Raw genomic sequence first — 17,740 nt, 5'->3', positions numbered from 1 at the left:
AAAATTAAAGGAGGATAAATAGATAGAGAAAAAGTGATATTAAGGTAGATAGTAGTGGGGAGATAAGCAAGTAAAAGGGAGAAGAAATGTTGGAGAAACTGTAATAATAAGTTGGGAAATTAATAAGAAAAAAAATTAGAGTTAAAAATAAGAGAGATAATGTTGGAAATTGGTAGACAATGTGGCTGCTGATATGATTCAACATAAGTATAGCAGCAATAAATGCTACAATTCAACTTATATATATATATATATAGATTGGTTGATACACACAGCCTAGTTCAGGATGCTAGGTGCTAACTTCAAATCATGAGTCAAATCATAGAACTAGTAAGCGAATATTACATACTTTACTTATAGAACTAGGGCTGTCCAGGAGACCCGCCGAACTGCTTAACTCAGCTAACCCGCCTGAGTCTGACCCACCGCCACCCAATCAGTCAACTCCGGTAGTCGGACGTGGGTTCAGAACTGTCAAACTTAACCCTAGCGGGTCAGTTGTCGGTTTTGCATTTCAAAACCTGTGAAGCTCGACTAGAACCGATACCTTCAACGTTTCCAGCAAATATTAAGCATCCTAGACCAAATCTCCGATACCTTTAATGTTTCCAGTGAAATATTAAGCATCTCAGACCAAATCCGGCGAGATCTCGTCGTTATCCGATGAAATCTAGGCCAGATCTCGCCGGATCCGGCCAAAAATCATTCTCGGTGATGAAACTCGATACTCGAACCGATACAACTTGAAACCAACGAGACCCGAACCGAAAAATCTGACCCGATCATCTGGGTTGGTTTCGGCCATATTTTCCTCCACCTGAATAATTTGGGTCGGGTTTGGGTTGGGCACAAACCTGACCTGTGGACACCCCTACATAGAACGATGGATTGGGGTATATTGTGAAATGCAACATTAAAAGTAAAAAAATTGAGAAGACAAAATGATAGAAATGTTAGAAATTAGAAGTTTTGATATTTAGATTATATCTGTTTGGGAGCAACTTATTTAATTTTTGCCAAATTTTGTTTTTATTGAAAATGTGCTAAAGTATACTTGTACTTTGAAAAAGTGAAAAAAATGTGAGGTTTCAAAAATTTGTACATAAAAACTAAAAGTTAAAAGCTAATTAAGCTTATAAACTCATGCCAAATGGACACTAAATATAAGTTTTTAAACCTTCAATCTTAGTCATTGTTGAGGGCCACAATTCTACTCTTTACAACTATTCTAAAAATAGGCACGTGAGGCGTGGTATTAAATGCCATAAAAAATTTCAATGTGTCTTTCTCATCACCAATTAGTTTTGAAGTGGAGTACCACAATTCACGGTCCGATAAATAATGTCAAAGTTAAGGTCATGAGTTTGAGCTGTGAGAGCCTCCTTATGAGGGAGTATTTGTTGGGGCTATGTCTATTATGACATTACACCATACATTAACACTTTTGATAACTAAAATTGAAAGTTAAAAGACTTATTTTTAATTTCAACCTTTTGTTCAAACCTTTTGACTTTTTTTATTTTTATGTTTTATCATTTTATCTATTCAACTTTTTCCTCTCATAATTATTTGTTGCAATAGTCGTAACCATATATTACTAGGTTCTTGTTTTTGTTTGTTTGTTTGTTTGTTTGTTTTTTTTTTTTTTTTTTTTTTTTATATATATGTAATAATTGAAACAAAGCCTTTTTTTTTTTTTTTAATGGGAATTGAAACAAAAAGGCTATTGATTATACATTGATAAAATCTATGCAATAATTGAGAGAGTCTATGATTTTTTTTTTTTTTTGGTTGCTGAATAAGAGTCTATGATTGATACATATACTATCGAATTCAACATAGATTTAAGATATTTCCTTGAATCCTTAATAAAAATATTTATTCTACTTGTGTCCTGAATTAAATTCTTAGAGAAAAATCAATTTTTCAATAACATGTGGATCTATCCCTCTTCCCAAATTTATCTTTTAACTTTTTTTTTTTTAATATAATTTCTATGCTTAGTGTAAGATACAAATACATCTAACCATAATAAAATATTTCTTCTTACTATAGTGGACCCAAGCTCTGAATGGTGTCTTCTAAATAAATAAAAACAATGCTTTGTGTTGATGCCCATTTTTGCAAATATGTACCCGAAGGCTTATAAGGAAAAAAGCCCAATGAAGAGTAAGGCCCAAAGGCCCACCAAGAAGACCAAAGAACAAGAAGGGTCCAAAGAAAGAAGTGCAAGTGAAAGTAATCTACGGTAAAACGCAAATCTGCCGTAGAATACAAGTCTACCGCAGAATATAACTTTACCGCAGAATACAGTTCTCTGGCAGGATGGCTTCGGCAGATGAAGATAAATTGGGCCCAATGCCCTTTTGATCCAGTCAACATTATTTGTGTAACACCCCAAAATTTTGACACCAATTTAATTATTATACATAAATTATAAGGAGGCCTACAATTAAATGGATTAAATTGAATTGGGCCTATGATATTAAAAATAAGATAAAGGCTATGGAATATGAAGCCCAAGTGAGGTGGCATAAGTAAATATATGGGCTTTGATAAGCTTTAAAAATAAAATAAAATAAAATAAAACCCTAACCTTCTTCCTCTTTAGTCACACGTGTATTTTATTGATGGAGCTTCCTTTTGCTTCAGCCGCTTCACACTACTAACCTTGCTTTGCTTCACTGTGGCTGTGAGTGCAGACTAAAGGTACGGTTCTCTTCTGCTCTAAACTTAGGGAAATTGTAATACTCAATGGCTAGCTTTTCTTTCCACTCTTATAGGAAGAATCTGTTAGTGGCGTACCTCATAGAAAAAAAATAAAATAAAAATAGGGGCTGCTGTTATGGACATAAGGCTATGATTATGTTGATAGAAAAAGGGTGTTTTGTGGACATTATATGACCGTATATGGCCTCACTAAATATCACCACCCATCTGCCATGTATCTTCACGTTGTCCTTGTTCAATACGTGTCTAGCAACTTCTTTGTGTTTTGGTGGCATCAAGGGAATTCTAGGCAATTGGATGGATAAATTAAGGTATATATTAGGTTGATCACATGTCCACCTTCCTGCCATATTAAAGTTTCATGCATAGCTAGGATTATATTAATGGAAAAAGGCTGCACTATGTTATTAGATACCTACCTTTACATCATTCTAGTGACACTAATTATCACCTCCAAGCCACTGAGTATGCAGCAACATTTTAAGCCCGTAAATCTGATTATGCAGAAATGTTTTTAAGCCAATATCTGATTTGGTAGAGCCAAAAAGATATGATTATGCAGCGGTAATTGTAAGCCCAAAATCTGACATGGTTGAAGAGTATTTCAAAGAAACTAAACACCTTCATAGGCTTTAATGTTGATAGATTAAACTATTTAAGTGTGAAAACAGATTGTTAAGTGGGAAAATTTTGTATTGATGGACCTATTTTTGGTGTTGCTAGGTTCTAATTCTACTGATTTATTGTGACTGAAGGGAGGTTGGTTTCATATTTTTGCAATTAATTAAGAGGTAAGTGGTGTTTACTAATTTTGGGGGTTTTCCCAAAACAATGTCGATTGTTAAACTATTTTATATCAAAGAAATATGTTAATATTTTATGTATAAATTGATATTTTATAAATGGTTGATGTGCACGTTTACTATTCGTTTCATGAAAAACTTGTGGTACAACCTAAATTTAGTTAAACTTGTATGTGTGTATATATATATCTTTATATTTTTGAGAATTATGAATGGATTATTTTTGTGAGCATATTGAAATGTGTTTTGAAAACCTATGGCAAGTCGTGAATAGAAGCTCAGTATGGTATCTAGTCCTTAGCAAGGGACAATCATACTGCAGCTAGTCCTTAGCAAGGGACGGTCCCAGAAAAGGGGACAGTGCACATTTGATAGCTCCTTAGCAAGGGAGAATACTATTAAGGATCCAAAAGGAAGCTCCTTAGCAAGGGAGTGCACCTTTAGGTTCCAAGGGAACCATCCTTAAGAAAGGAGATGAAAAGGAGGTTCTAGTTCCAAAAAGGGGATAGCACAACCCTGTCAACGGGGCGTAAACGTTGACCACGAGTAAAGCCTAGAAATTGTTTATGTGATGATATTGATATATATATATATATATTATGATGGCTCACAATATAAAGATATTTGTTTTTATATGTATGAAGTATTTGATGATAAATATTGATGAGTTACAAATTATGCAATTGTTGTAAGTATTATTTATTTGAAAGGTTTGTTCCCACACCCCAATGTTAGTGAATTCCACTTATTGAGTCATCTCACCCCTTTTTTTTTTCCCATTACAGATACATTAGAGGAATTATTGGAGTAAAGATTCTTGGGAGACAGCAGTTACAAACTATTTTGTGGAATTGAGGATTTTATTGTTATTTTTTTTTATGGCATTAAATAATTGTATTGGAGATTGTAGTGACCCGAAAGGGGGTCTTGCAATCCATGGAATCCCACATCGCCTAGGGAGGCACATGAAAATGTGTTTATAAGGAATGATCTCCCTTCAATGTGTAGAGGCCTTTTCCCTAGCGCAACCTGGGGAAGAACAAAACCGTGAGGGGTATGGGTCCCAAAACGGACAATATCTACACAGTTGGGGCGGGGTCGTTACAGATGGTATCAGAGCCAGGCCCTAGTCGGAAGTGTGGGTCCCACACGCGAGGACGCGTGTGCTCGTAAGGGGGGTGGATTGTAGTGACCCGAAAGGGGGTCTTGCAATCTATGGAATCCCACATCGCCTAGGGAAGCACATGAAAATGTGTTTATAAGGAATGATCTCCCTTCAATGTGTAGAGGCCTTTTCCCTAGCGCAACTTGGGGAAGAACAAAACCGTGAGGGCGCAACCTGGGGAAGAACAAAACCGTGAGGGGTCTGGAACCCAAAGCGGACAATATCTACACAGTTGGGGCGGGGTCGTTACAATTTGGCCCACAAAAGCCCAAATCATTTTGTATAAAAAAAGATAGGCATGAAAACTGATATGAGGAAGAACGATGAAAAGAAACAAGGAGCAGCAGGAATTGCGTGAAGGAAGAGTCAAACTAAAGGAAACAACAAATGCAGCAGGAAACGCATGAAGAAAGAAGACAAAAACACGCAGTAGACGAAACAGAAATAATTTGCTACGGCAGGAATGGTGTGGGAGACAAAAACAAAAGACAGTGGAGCAAGAACAGAAGGGCTGGGGCACCACCAACCTGTACCCAGCCAATACAAGGGAGGTGGGCCCACGGTTAAAGAGATTCAGAGGGCGTGGTTTGGTGGTGGGGGGAAAAGGGGGTCTATATTTGGTTTCCTGCCATAACTTCTTTTGGGATATATACCTTGCTGGGATGGTATCTTACCCAAAAGAAGTAATAAATGGTTGGGACCACTAATGCATGCCATAGAGCTAGGTAGTGAGGTAGAGGTATACGGCATGAACAAACAAAATGGAATTTTGTCGTACAACAAACATGTTCTGAGCAGATGGCAGTGGTCGGGGCAACCAATGGGTGAATGGGTAATCTTGAAAGGATGCCCACAACAAACCAAAAACAGTTGGTGAAGCCCTAGGGGTAAAAGGGAGAAATCCCATTGAATTAGCTCACTATAAAAGGAAGGTAACCACGGCAGAAAAAAAGGGGACTGAGGTGGAGGAAAAAATAGGGGAAGAAGAAAAACACCCAGAGGGGAGAAAAAGAAAGAAAGAAAGAAAGAAAAAGAAGAGAGAAAACGCGGTAGGAATAGGGGCATGCATCAATAGACCATCTTTTCCCTCCCTCTTAGCAAACACACTCTTTGAAATCTCTAAAAGTAATAGCTAGTAGCCATTTAGGCCTATTCTCCAAAATGAACAACTTTTATGGCAGGAGCCCATGATAAGGTTGTTGAAGTTGGAGTTTGGGTTCCTTCTTGGTTTACTTATTCTATGGGCAGATTTGTTACTTAATTTTGATTGCAAATATATTTGATTTCTCTCATTATAACTTATATCTGCCGTATTTAGTCATCTTGCTGTAGCACGTTTTTATCACGTCTGCCGCATCAGTTGTCCTGTTGTGGTGTTTTTACTTGCTGTATTATTTATTCTGCTGTAGTACCTTTTTATTATATTTACCATGTTAATTATTATACAAGCTAAACCATTTCCTGCCGAAGCTTTCTTCTTTATTTGTTGTTACGTATTTTACTGTTGACAAAAGCTAATCATTATCCTGCCATAAGTATATATATACATATACATTGTTTCTCATGTTCTGGAAAAATATATTTTATATATGTATATGTGAATACGTATAAGTATATATACTCATATATGTATGTATATATTTGAGAATATGCTAACCCATTTAAACTAATATTTGTTTGATGGGTATTTTCTTTAGGTTTTAGATTTGTTTATGCGCAGGAAGTAAAAAAAGTGTTTCTGCAGTAAAAATGAAGAGTGGTCATTCACGTTGTAGAAGGCTTTAAAGCACGGCAGACGGCTTTAAAGCACAGCAGACAGCTTTAATGCATAGCAAACAGCTCTATTGCACAAGGCTTTACGGCAGGAAGCTTTAAAGCACGACAGAAAGCTTTAAAGCACGACAGAAAGCTTTAAAGCACGACAGAAAGCTTTAAAGCACTGCAGGAAGCTTTACTACACAGTAGAAAGCTTTATCACACAGCAGGCAGCTTCATTGCATAGCAGAAACTTTTATTGCACGGCAGACGGTTTTACTACACAGCAGAAAGTTTTGCTGCATAGCAGAAAAGTTAGACCTTGGCAGAAACCGAAGAATAGTTCATTCTGCAGCAGAAAAGTCAATCCTGTGGCAGAAACTGGAGAAAAGTTCCTGCGGCAGAAACAAGGGATAAGCCCACTTCGCAGCATCTTCCCTTGGACTTGGACTCAACGTTTGCGCACAAGCCGGCCCAAGTTGAGTTCCAGTTGGACCGGTCTCAACTCCCTTACTCAGAACACTCGGGCCTACTACCGCGGAAGGCATCCTAGCCCAACGCACACAAAAAAAGGCCCCCACACTTTGAATGGTGAATTAGGAAATTAACAGTTGTTAAAAAGAAAAGAAAAAGTAAAAAAAAAAAAGTAAATAATAAAAAAGTTCATTAAATTAAAACGTGGTTGTTGCGTCTATGTGATAAAGCTGTTGAAGCTATATAAGGCCTGTTTGGTACATCAACTTAAACACATGTTTTTAGTTTTTAAACAGTATTATACGTATTTTTACATACTTTTTTACTATATATATTTTTAAAAAAATTAAAAATTGTTATTTAAATACACATTTCAAACGGATCATATCTTTCATGGTGGGATAGACTCATAATTAGAATATAGCTATAGGCTGTAGCAAGTGCTGCTAGATCTCAACACTTTCGCTTTATTTTTTAATCATTTTTCTCTCTTATCTTTCTTAGTTAATTTATATTATTTTAATATATTGATTGTGAGTGATTTTAAAAAGGATGAAAGAGGACCAGAAAATCGGACCCATAGAAGAAAATAAGAAAAAAAGGTCAAAAAAACATGTAAGGTCATGGAGTCTCTTCGGGTTTAGCTAATTTATATTATTTTAATATATTGATTGTGAGTGATTTTAGAAAGGATGAAAGAGGACGAGAAAACCGGACCCATAGAAGAAAATAAGAGAAAAAGGTCAAAAAAACATGTAAGGTCATGGAGTCTTTTCGGGTTTACTAAAATGCAATCTCACCAAAACGAGGAGAGAATGGAAACTCCGTGTGGATTTACGTTGTGCGTCCACGTCTATTGGGTTTGCATAGCCGTAAAGTTTGACTTTTCCACTCTCATATTGTTAACGTATTTCAGACTTTTTCCCAACAGAGTGCATTGTTTAGCTCTGTTCATATACTGTTCCTGGGACCCACAAGTATTTTATTAAAAAAAATTAAAAATGGGTCCCGTGACACTATTCACACATTTAAAAGTTATTTTGCTATAGTGTTTTCAGTTTTCAGCAAAAATAAGTTGTATTCAAACGGACAAAATGTCTATTTTTGTCTTTTTATTTTTTCTTATTTATTTATTGAGATAGTTTCATGTATAATAACTCTTTATCATCAAACTAAGACAATAATCAGTTTTTGGTTTAGGCGGAAATTAAACCTCAAATCTCTTATACAAGAATTAAAGATTTTACCAATTGAGCTAACTAAAACCCACAGTTTTAAAATCTCATTAGTCATTCCTTTTGTTTTAATATTATTATTATTATTATTATTATTATTATTATTATTATTATTATTTTGTGCTAATCTTTTTTATTTGTTTAAACTACGTATTTGGTCTCTATCATTTATACCATATATCAATTTAGTTTCTACCATTTCAATTGTATTAATTTGGTCTATAACTTTTCAATGTCACGTCAATTTAGTTCATGCTATTATCTCTTGGATTGAAATTGTCAATGTGGCAAATAGATAGAAATAAAAAATTAGTTTCCGTTAATGTAGTAATAAACTAATTTTTTATTTATTTTGGCCATTTGTCATATCAGCAATTTTCATCCAAGAGATAATGACATGAATTAAATTGATACGATATTGAAAGGTTAAAGATCATATTGACATAATTAAAAAGATATTGGCCAAATTGAAATATGGTGTAAAGGATAGAGATCAAATATGTAGTTTACCTTTTTTATTATTTTTTTTTTCCATTTTTTTTTAAATTTTATTTTTTAATAATGTAGTGGTCATCTATACACAATTTCAAGTAGTTTTCTATCTCATGTTTGGTTGGGTGGAAAAAAATATGATGTGAGGTGAATTGTGAAAGCATTTCTAGTAGTTTTCTATATATATATATATATATATATATATAATACAACATCAAAAGTCACAATTTTTGTCACAACTATCCTAAGTGGTAGACTGTAATTAGCTATTTATCACTTTCACATGAACCCACTAATTTTTCTTTATTACACACAGAGTCTTCCACGTAAATAGTTGGGACAAAAATTGTGATTTTTAATATGTATTTAAAAATTTTAATTGCAAAATGATATATTGAAGTAGCAAAAAGTAATACATTTGGTGTTGAAGTAACAAATTTATTTTTGAAGAGAGCGGATGTTAATGGTCAACATGCATAGGGTCCCGCTTAACCCACCCCTCCCCACTTTACCCCCGCGCAGGTTTTCCTTGCCCCGCAAAGTTGGTGGGGTGGGAATGGGGTAAGATTTTATCCCCACACCACGGGGCGGGGCAGGGATGGGTTTAGACTTTTAAGACCCACTCCGCTTTGGCCTGCCCTGCCCTGGCCCGCCCCGCATTGCTATAGGTTATAATTATAAATTTTTCATACCCTAAAACCCTACTATTTAAACAAACATTTCAATATTAGCTTATTTTATTTTACCCAATGTGGTTCTCTACCTTTATTTTGTTTTGTATTGTACTACAAGATTATTATTATTATTATTATTTTGTGATTGTCTTGTTAAATGCTTGGATATATTATTTAATTTTTTCTAAAAATTGATTTGATTTGATGGGATAAATTTAGTTGTAATTTCAAGTTTATTTTTATTAATGAAATTGGTTTCATTACAAAAAATTGTACTAGTTGTAGGGAAAATTAACAAAAAGTAGAGTTTTATGGGGTGGGGCGGGGATTCGCAGGGCCCCAAGGGGCGGGGATGGGGTGAGAAAGTTTTTCCTGTTATATGGGGCGGGGCGGGGCGGGGCGGGGATGGAGCAAGACAAAACCATGCGGGACGGGGACAAAGACCCCATCCTTTAGCCCCGCCGCCCACGCTACCCTATTGCCATCCCTAAGCACGCATGACTACAAAATGTCATATACCATGGATAGCATTGACGTTGATTCATGAGACCATATATGCCGGTTCATGTCTAGGTACATCGTATTAATAATACAGAACATGATGCAAATTATAATTACAATAATGGATATATATTCGGATGAGAATCTCCAAAGCAATATATAAATCCAAGTAATCAACTGCCAAAATCCCATATCAAGCCTTCATCAAATTAGGCCTTTGTCAATGGCTCTCAACCTACTTGTTTCACTCCCTACTTGCAATTTCCCAATAGCAGCTTTCCCATCTATATCTCCCATCCATCTCAAATCACTTGTAACAAGCAGAAGTAACTTTGTTTTTGGTCCTGTCCAATGCAAGGTTTCGAGCAAAATTTCAAGCAGTACTGATATTTTTCGGCGATCAGCTGATTACCAACCTCCCATTTGGGACTATGATTACATTCAGTCACTAAGAAGTGAATACCTGGTACATAATATATAGTATTGTTATTTCATTGTTAGATTTACTAGTACTTGAATTATTATTTGAAACTGATCACTAGGCTCATGTTAATTATAAGGATCCGGTTATTGAATGTCTTAAGGGCACACATTAATTAGTCATCCATTTTTGGAGTCATTTTATGGAGAATTGAAAAGTTGTCATAAAAGTTTATAACTTTTTCGTTTTCCTATAAAAAAGTTTCTAAAATGGTTTACTAATGTATGTTCTAATGGTACATATTAGTAAAACCCTAATTATAATATTGTGATGCAGGGAGAAGAGTACACATGGCAAGTTAACAAGTTGAAGGAACAAGTGAGGATGATGCTCCACAAAGTGATGGATCCTTTAGAGCAACTGGAGCTGATAGATACCTTACAAAGACTAGGATTGTCTTATCACTTTGAGAGTGAAACGAAGAGAATACTGGAAGGTCTATACAACAATAATCATGGTGGTGATTTGTGGAAGAAGGAGAATTTATATGCCACAGCTCTTAAATTTCGTCTGTTTAGACAACATGGATATAGTGTGTCTGAAGGTAATTAGGAAAGAAATTGAAGTCACCGGTCGATATTTATAAGTTATAACTAACCAATGTTTTTGAATTATAGTGCACTTTTGACCTTTTTTTTAGTATTCATTTTTTTTTTTACTTTTGTCCTTTATATTTTATTATGTTTTTATATTGTTCATGCTGTCTACTTCTATTAATAATCTAACCATTAAGAGGTGATATCCCAAATTTTGCAAATTTGATTGAATTGGATTGGTTAAGTGTGCTTTAAGTCCTACATTAGATGTTTACTAGGTAGATCTTGTGTGTTGCATTTATAAATAACCACAATGAGTCACATATGTAACTTGATTATAGTCATTTTTTACTATTCCTACTGATGTTAGCTCTTACACAAATAACAACAAAAATATATACAACTTCCTTGAGATTGTTTAGGTGTACCAATGAATAAAAAAAAATCAATTTACACCTCATAATTAAACATTTAATATTCAATAACTTGCTTCTTGTACCCTTCAAACACCTGTTAATCACTGTTGGGTTGCTACGTGTAGAAGTTTTTAATAGTTTCATGGAGAGAGGAAGTTTCAAGGCATGTCTTTGTGATGATACCAAGGGAATGCTAGCCTTGTATGAAGCTTCATTCCTTTCGATAGAAGGTGAAAATATCTTGGAGGAAGCAAGAGATTTCTCAAAAAACCATCTCCAAGAATTTGTCATGCAGAATAAAGATCAAAATCTTTCTACTGTAGCAGTGAGCCATGCCTTGGAGCTTCCACTACATTGGAGGATACCAAGGGTGGAAGCGAGATGGTTCATTGATGTATATAGAAGCAAAGAAGATATGAACCCTACCTTGCTTAAGCTTGCAGAACTAGATTTCAACATGGTGCAAGCAACCCACCAAGACGATCTCAAACAAGTGTCAAGGTAAAAAGCTTGTTAATTTTGATTTTGTAATTTAAGCTTCATTTGATATAATTCTTCATTGATAACATATTTTACACATTAATGACACTTGGAAGGAATATTACGTAGAAATTGAAGCATAAACTAATAAATACTAAAATTAAAATCAGATTTGATAGCAACATGAACAAATAATTTACTGGGCCGACCCTATATATTATGGGGCCTAAGACCAAAATTAAATTGGAGCAATTTATATATTTAAATATCAATTCATTAATATAAAAATTAGTAATTAAATCTTTGTATTAAGGTTATGTCAAGTTGCCAACTATAATATTTTTGATATCTCTAATTAAATTTTGATTATAAATTTATTTATTAGTAATTAGTCATATATTTATTTGATGTTTTCTTTTTTTATAAAACTTAATTTTTCATTAACAACTGCAATATTACTTAAAAATGAAAAATATATATCTGATTGTAGACTACTGTATATTAAAAAGTTGAAATTCGATTTTTTTTTTTTAAAAGAAGAAGAAGAAGAAGAAGAAGAAGAAGAAGAGAGAAAGGTATAAACGTAACGTCGTAAGCTATAAGGTTTGGAATAATTTTTTTCTTTTCGGTCTTTTGATTTTCTTTGCTGAGAGCCTGAGAGAGTGAGAGAGAAGGAGAGAATTTTCAGCTTCTTTGAGAGAGATTACATGTTCTACACTCTAACATAGAGGAAATGGAGAGTCTGTCATCATACAGAGATTTTTTTTTTTTTTTTTTAAATAAATTTTTTTCTCTTTTAAAAAAAATACTTTTTATTTATTGACTAATATTTAAAGGTTTAATTAATACTCATATCCTATTGATTAAAATTTGGGGCTTAAGCAGTTGTCTAATTCACCTAAGGCACATGCTGGCCCTCATAATTAAATTAGTTATAGCATAAATTTTAAAAGTTAAGCTATGTTTAACTTACCTAATTCAAAAGGTTAAATATGCATCAATATAAAATGAAAATTGATTTTTTTTTTCTTTAAAGGTGGTGGAGGAGCATTGGCATTGCAGAAAAGTTGAGCTTTGCGAGGGATAGGTTGACAGAGAGTTTCTTCTGGACAGTGGGGTGTACATTTCATCCTCACTTTGGATATTGTAGGAGAATCTCAACAAAGGTCAATGTACTAATTACAGTATTAGATGATATTTATGATGTGTATGGAACTATAGATGAACTTGAGCTCTTCACGGACGTTGTTGAGAGGTTGGTATTAATGACAATACGGCTCAAATGCTTCAAAGCTATCTTTGACATAAAGACTTAAGTGTGCTCTTTGTGATTCCAGGTGGGATATCAATGCAATGGATGGGCTCCCAAATTATATGAAGATATGTTTCCTAGCTCTACACAATTCAGTTAATGAAATGGCTTTTGATATACTAAAGGAACAAGAATTCCACATCATTCGATATTTTAAAAAAGCGGTATGCAATTGACTTCTAAATCCATCTATATTAATCCGTAACATTTTTTTCTTGAACACATGGTGTGTTAAACTACCTTAAATTCATTGTTCCACCATAAATTTTTCAGTGGGCAGATTTATGTCAAGCTTATTTGTTGGAGGCAAAGTGGTACTACAGCGGGTATACACCAAGTCTTCAAGAATACCTTGAAAATGCATGTTTTTCAATTGGAGCTCCAACTATACTAGTGCATGCTTATTTTTCCTACACAAATCCCATAACAAAGGAAGCCCTAGATTGCTTGGAAGAGTACCCCAACATAGTTCGTTTGTCATCAATGATTTTGCGATTAGCAGATGATCTTGGAACATCTACAGTATGTAGACCACTCTATCCTAAGAGTTTTATCAACAAGACTTTCACTTCGTATAATTCACAAACCCTTAAAATCTTCTTCTTCTTTTTATTTTTTATTTAATTTTTTTTAAAATTTCAGGATGAATTAAAAAGAGGTGATGTTCCTAAATCAATCCAGTGTTACATGAACGAAACTGGTGCTAGTGAAGAAGATGCTCGCGAATACATTAGGTGTTTGATTAGTGCAACATGGAACAAGATGAATGAAGAACGATCTATGACTTCTCCCTTCTCTGAAACATTTATTGAAATTGCATTCAACCTTGGAAGGATGGCCCAATGCATATACCAGTATGGAGATGGGCATGGTGTTGGAAACCATGAAACTAAGGATCGTTTATTATCATTGTTTGTTCAGCCCATTCCACTATATAAAGATTAACATGATGAATTATTGTTATATAAGGATGTAGATTTGATGTTTTAACTCATTAATTATATTACATATTACCATTGAGATTTGTGAGTTAGTTTGTGTCTATGAGAGTTTTGTGATTGTTTGTGAGGTTTTGATTGAGTGCAGTTGTAATCCATATCATTAATTGTGGATTTTAGTTGGCATTGTATGTGGACATAGGCTTGGAGTTAAAACCATGTTAAATACTTCTCTTGAGTGATTGTTTTATTTTTTTTATTCATGTAAAAGTGCTTCCTATAGCCTTAAATCACAACAAATTGGTATCAAAGCTCAAAGTTTGGTTAAGTTCACCGGAAAATATGTTTAGTACCTAGTGGCGGAGCTAGAGGGGGGCCAGGGGGTCATGGGCCCCATAGTTTCTTGAAAATTTCATTTGTAGCAATATATATATATATATATAAATTACATGTAATTTATAATTACATTTAATTATATGCAAATTAGTTGACTAGCCCGCACTAGAATTTTGAGGAAAAAATTTATTGGTTACTTTGGTCTCCTTTAAATCTTAAATTTCCATAGAAAAGTCCAAATAAAAAAAAAATAAAAAAATAAAAAAAAACTTCGATTGATACAAAGACCCCCCAAAAAAAAAAAAAAAAAATCTCTCTCTCTCTCTCTCTCTCTCTCTCTCTCTCTCTCTCTCTCTCTGTGTGAAGTAATAGTTTGGTAGAAGGTGATGTAGTTTAAAATAAATCCAGATTTTGTTTAATATATATATTTTTAGGGTCCAATTAATTCATCCAATGCTTGTTCACATGATTATAAGATCATTCATTTGCATTTTTTTTTAATTACCTGATTATATTTGACAAAGGAGTACGTGTAACCAAAAAAAAAGTAATAGAAAAAGTGTTAGTAATTTAATGAAAGGAAATCATTCACAATTGATACATATTTTAAAAGAAAAAGTGTTCAAAATTAGGAGACCATTGCTCAATTCTCTATCTAAATTATAAAACCGCACAAAGATACAAACTTAATAGATATTTTTTCTTTGAACATAATCATAGATTACAATTATAGATATGAGAATGAGTTTTTGAACGTTTGCTTAAATGTATATATAGAAAGAAAAAAAATTAGTTCAAAATCAATATAAGCGTGAAAGAATGTAGGAACCAACTTTGTTCAGTTAAAGTTAATTATATAACAGTAATACTCTCTTTTTATATAATAATAATAATAAAATAGTTATAGTATTTAGCTTGGCCCCTACAAAAATCTTCTTACCTGCAAGAGCCTTGGAGGTAACAAGATTGCTTTAAACATGGAAACAATGATGAAATTGTTCAATGAAACAATGTGGAAAGTTAAGTGGAAGTGGATATTTGTTAAAAAATATATTTAATAGAAGTTTTGGTTCTCATTATCAAAGTGATATGCCATTGCCATTGGCAGCTTCATCGCTAGCTACAGTAGCTAGATATTTTCACATGGTAGGACATAGGATAGGATGATAGGAGTAGGACAGGCACTATAGATACTTTGGGGTCGGGGTCGATTCCATAATAGGAAAAACAAGTAGTTGAGTACTCTCATATCCAATAATAAAAAATAAAAAATAAAAAGTAGTTGAACACTCAATTTCAAACTTGAGCTTTAATGGTTTATTGAGCTTCTACTATTTTATTTACATTATTATTATTACTTTTGATAATTTAATAATTGAGACAGAAGAATTTAAACTTTAAATACTTCTTTAAAAAAATTAAGAGGTGTCGACTATATGAATTACAATACTCTTAGCTAAACATATTATTATTTGTTCTTAGTCAATGAATATATGAAAAAGCTCATAAAAAAATTGATATATAATATATATGTAATTAATAAATATTAATAGCTTCTCAAAAAAAAATTAATAAAAAAAATATAAAATTAGAAAAAAACTGAGGCTCATGTAGTTTGTGCTAACATATCCGAAATTGGAGCCATTACCATTTTTTCCCTTTCGCTTTCTTGTTAACTGTTTATTACATCTCCTATACCGCACTATAGTGCTCAAGTTTCTTCAAGCTAGTACTTGGTTGTTCGGCCTAGCCCAAAAAAAACAAAAACACTTGGACAGCATGCCGATCTTAAGATGTTCCCAATAATTCCTTCAATCTTGCTCACAATCACAAGTAAACCTATGTCATGGGAAAGACCACGTTGTTGTTGTTGTTGTTGTTGTTGGGGTCTCGTTTTTAGTATCTTTCTACAATGAATAATTGTAAATAGAGTATCTTTCTATAATGAATAATGGTAAATAATTGTAAATATAGAGTCCGATCAGAGTATACATTAATCATTCATTTTTAAAAATATTTTATAAGGAATAAAAAAATATGTCAAAAAAAAGTTAGTAACTTTTTCATTTTTTCATGAAAAGTTTTTTAATTTGGTTTATAAATATATGTCTTAGAGCATATGTTAACATAACCCATATATGTAATAATTGAGAAAGTCTATGTTTGGTACACAGATTTTCCTACCCAACATAGATTTAAGATATTTCTTTGAATAAATTAATAAAAATATTTATTCTCCTTGTGTCCTTATCACTTTACCCCTCTTCCAAGAGTTATATTTTATCTTTCCTTTTATCTTTTTAATTTATTTTTGAATTTCTAAGTTAAAAAAAAAAAAAAAAAATTGATAGTTTCCTTAAAAAAATTAAAAACTCTCTCTTAAAATTGAGGGACACTTGATTCTATAAAAAATAAAAAATAAATAAAAGAAATTGAGGGACATCGTACAACAATTAGAGAAGGTTCACTTGCTTACCAAAAAAAGAAACTTAATCATTTATTGAGCTTCTACTTCAATTATATTATTATTAGACTTTTAACAAACAAAAAAAAAAAAACATAATTATTATTAGTCCATTCAATAAATCAAAAAGCTTGTGAAAAGGTGTGTGTGTGTTATATATATATATGAGACATATTTTAAGAAGAATTAGGAAATACTTTGTATTCTTAAAATAAAAAAAATAAAAAAAAGTGGTTAATCCCACATTGGAAAATGAGTGTGAGTTATAAAGGTTTAATGTCTGTGCTGTATATCCAATAGTTAGACACTTTTGAATATACACCATTGTCAGTTTCTTTAAGACATTTTCCCTCATTTCCTATGTGTGTGTTAAAATACATAGTATTCTTAAAAAAATAGTAAATAAATAAACCAAATTGGAGAAAAGACACTTGCAAAATTTACTTAAAATTTATTTAGAAAAAAAAAATCAAACCTAATTTAATTCTAATTTGTTAGGTGTTGGGTTGCTTTATAACTCTAAAAATAAAAAAATAAAAATTTAAAATATATTTATTAAAACAAAGATAATTATTTTAATTAGACAATTAAAATAATTTTTTATAAGGATTTTTTTTTTGAGAGAATTTCAAGATCTTTTATTTAACCATCAAAAACTTTACCAGTTGAGGTAACTAAAACCCACTTATAAATAATATAATTCTTTTAAATTTCTTTAAATTAACTTTAATTCATAATTTTAAACATTATTTTCAAATTTGTAAACTTTTCAGGTTTGAATAATAGAGTTCCTCTAAAATGAAGTTTTTGATACACTTGACTGAAGAATGTCATGGCACATCTATGCCTGTACAACATGTAGCGTTGACCTTCATAACCATTATATGCGAGTACTATCATATAAGACATAGCTTCTTTTCTTCTCTCTTTTTTTTTTTTTTTTTTTTT

At 32.7% G+C, this 17,740-nt stretch overlaps 1 protein-coding gene and 1 long non-coding RNA gene across 2 annotated transcripts; both read left to right on the top strand.

Moving 5' to 3' along the window:
• Positions 1 to 2,389: 2,389 nt before the first annotated feature.
• Positions 2,390 to 4,431, top strand: LOC111986840 (uncharacterized). The gene is made up of 3 exons (XR_002880221.2): positions 2,390 to 2,709; positions 3,454 to 3,521; positions 4,319 to 4,431. It is a non-coding gene; the product is annotated as an uncharacterized LOC111986840 (long non-coding RNA).
• A 5,544-nt stretch (positions 4,432 to 9,975) lies between these two features.
• On the top strand, positions 9,976 to 14,242 carry LOC111993680 (myrcene synthase, chloroplastic). Its single transcript, XM_024025509.2, has 7 exons — positions 9,976 to 10,295; positions 10,587 to 10,854; positions 11,388 to 11,763; positions 12,779 to 12,997; positions 13,080 to 13,218; positions 13,328 to 13,576; positions 13,697 to 14,242. Exons 1-7 carry the CDS (start codon positions 10,053 to 10,055, stop codon positions 13,997 to 13,999), a joined length of 1,797 nt encoding a protein of 598 aa, XP_023881277.1. The 5' UTR covers positions 9,976 to 10,052; the 3' UTR covers positions 14,000 to 14,242.
• The last annotated feature ends 3,498 nt before the right edge of the window (positions 14,243 to 17,740 follow it).

The sequence above is a fragment of the Quercus suber genome, unplaced genomic scaffold, assembly GCF_002906115.3.
Source record: "Quercus suber isolate HL8 unplaced genomic scaffold, Cork oak 2.0 scaffold_921, whole genome shotgun sequence".
NCBI lineage: Eukaryota > Viridiplantae > Streptophyta > Magnoliopsida > Fagales > Fagaceae > Quercus > Quercus suber.
The sequence above is the reverse complement of the archived record's forward strand: the minus strand, read 5'-3'. Positions and strand labels throughout refer to the sequence as shown.

Excerpts from the sequence above, each read along its gene's own strand:
- LOC111993680 (XM_024025509.2), top strand. The coding sequence starts at position 10,053 with ATGGCTCTCAACCTACTTGTTTCACTCCCTACTTGCAATTTCCCAATA. Across the intron at positions 10,296-10,586 it reads CACTAAGAAGTGAATACCTG|GGAGAAGAGTACACATGGCA; the intron begins GTACATAATATA and ends ATTGTGATGCAG. Across the intron at positions 13,577-13,696 it reads ATGATCTTGGAACATCTACA|GATGAATTAAAAAGAGGTGA; the intron begins GTATGTAGACCA and ends TTAAAATTTCAG.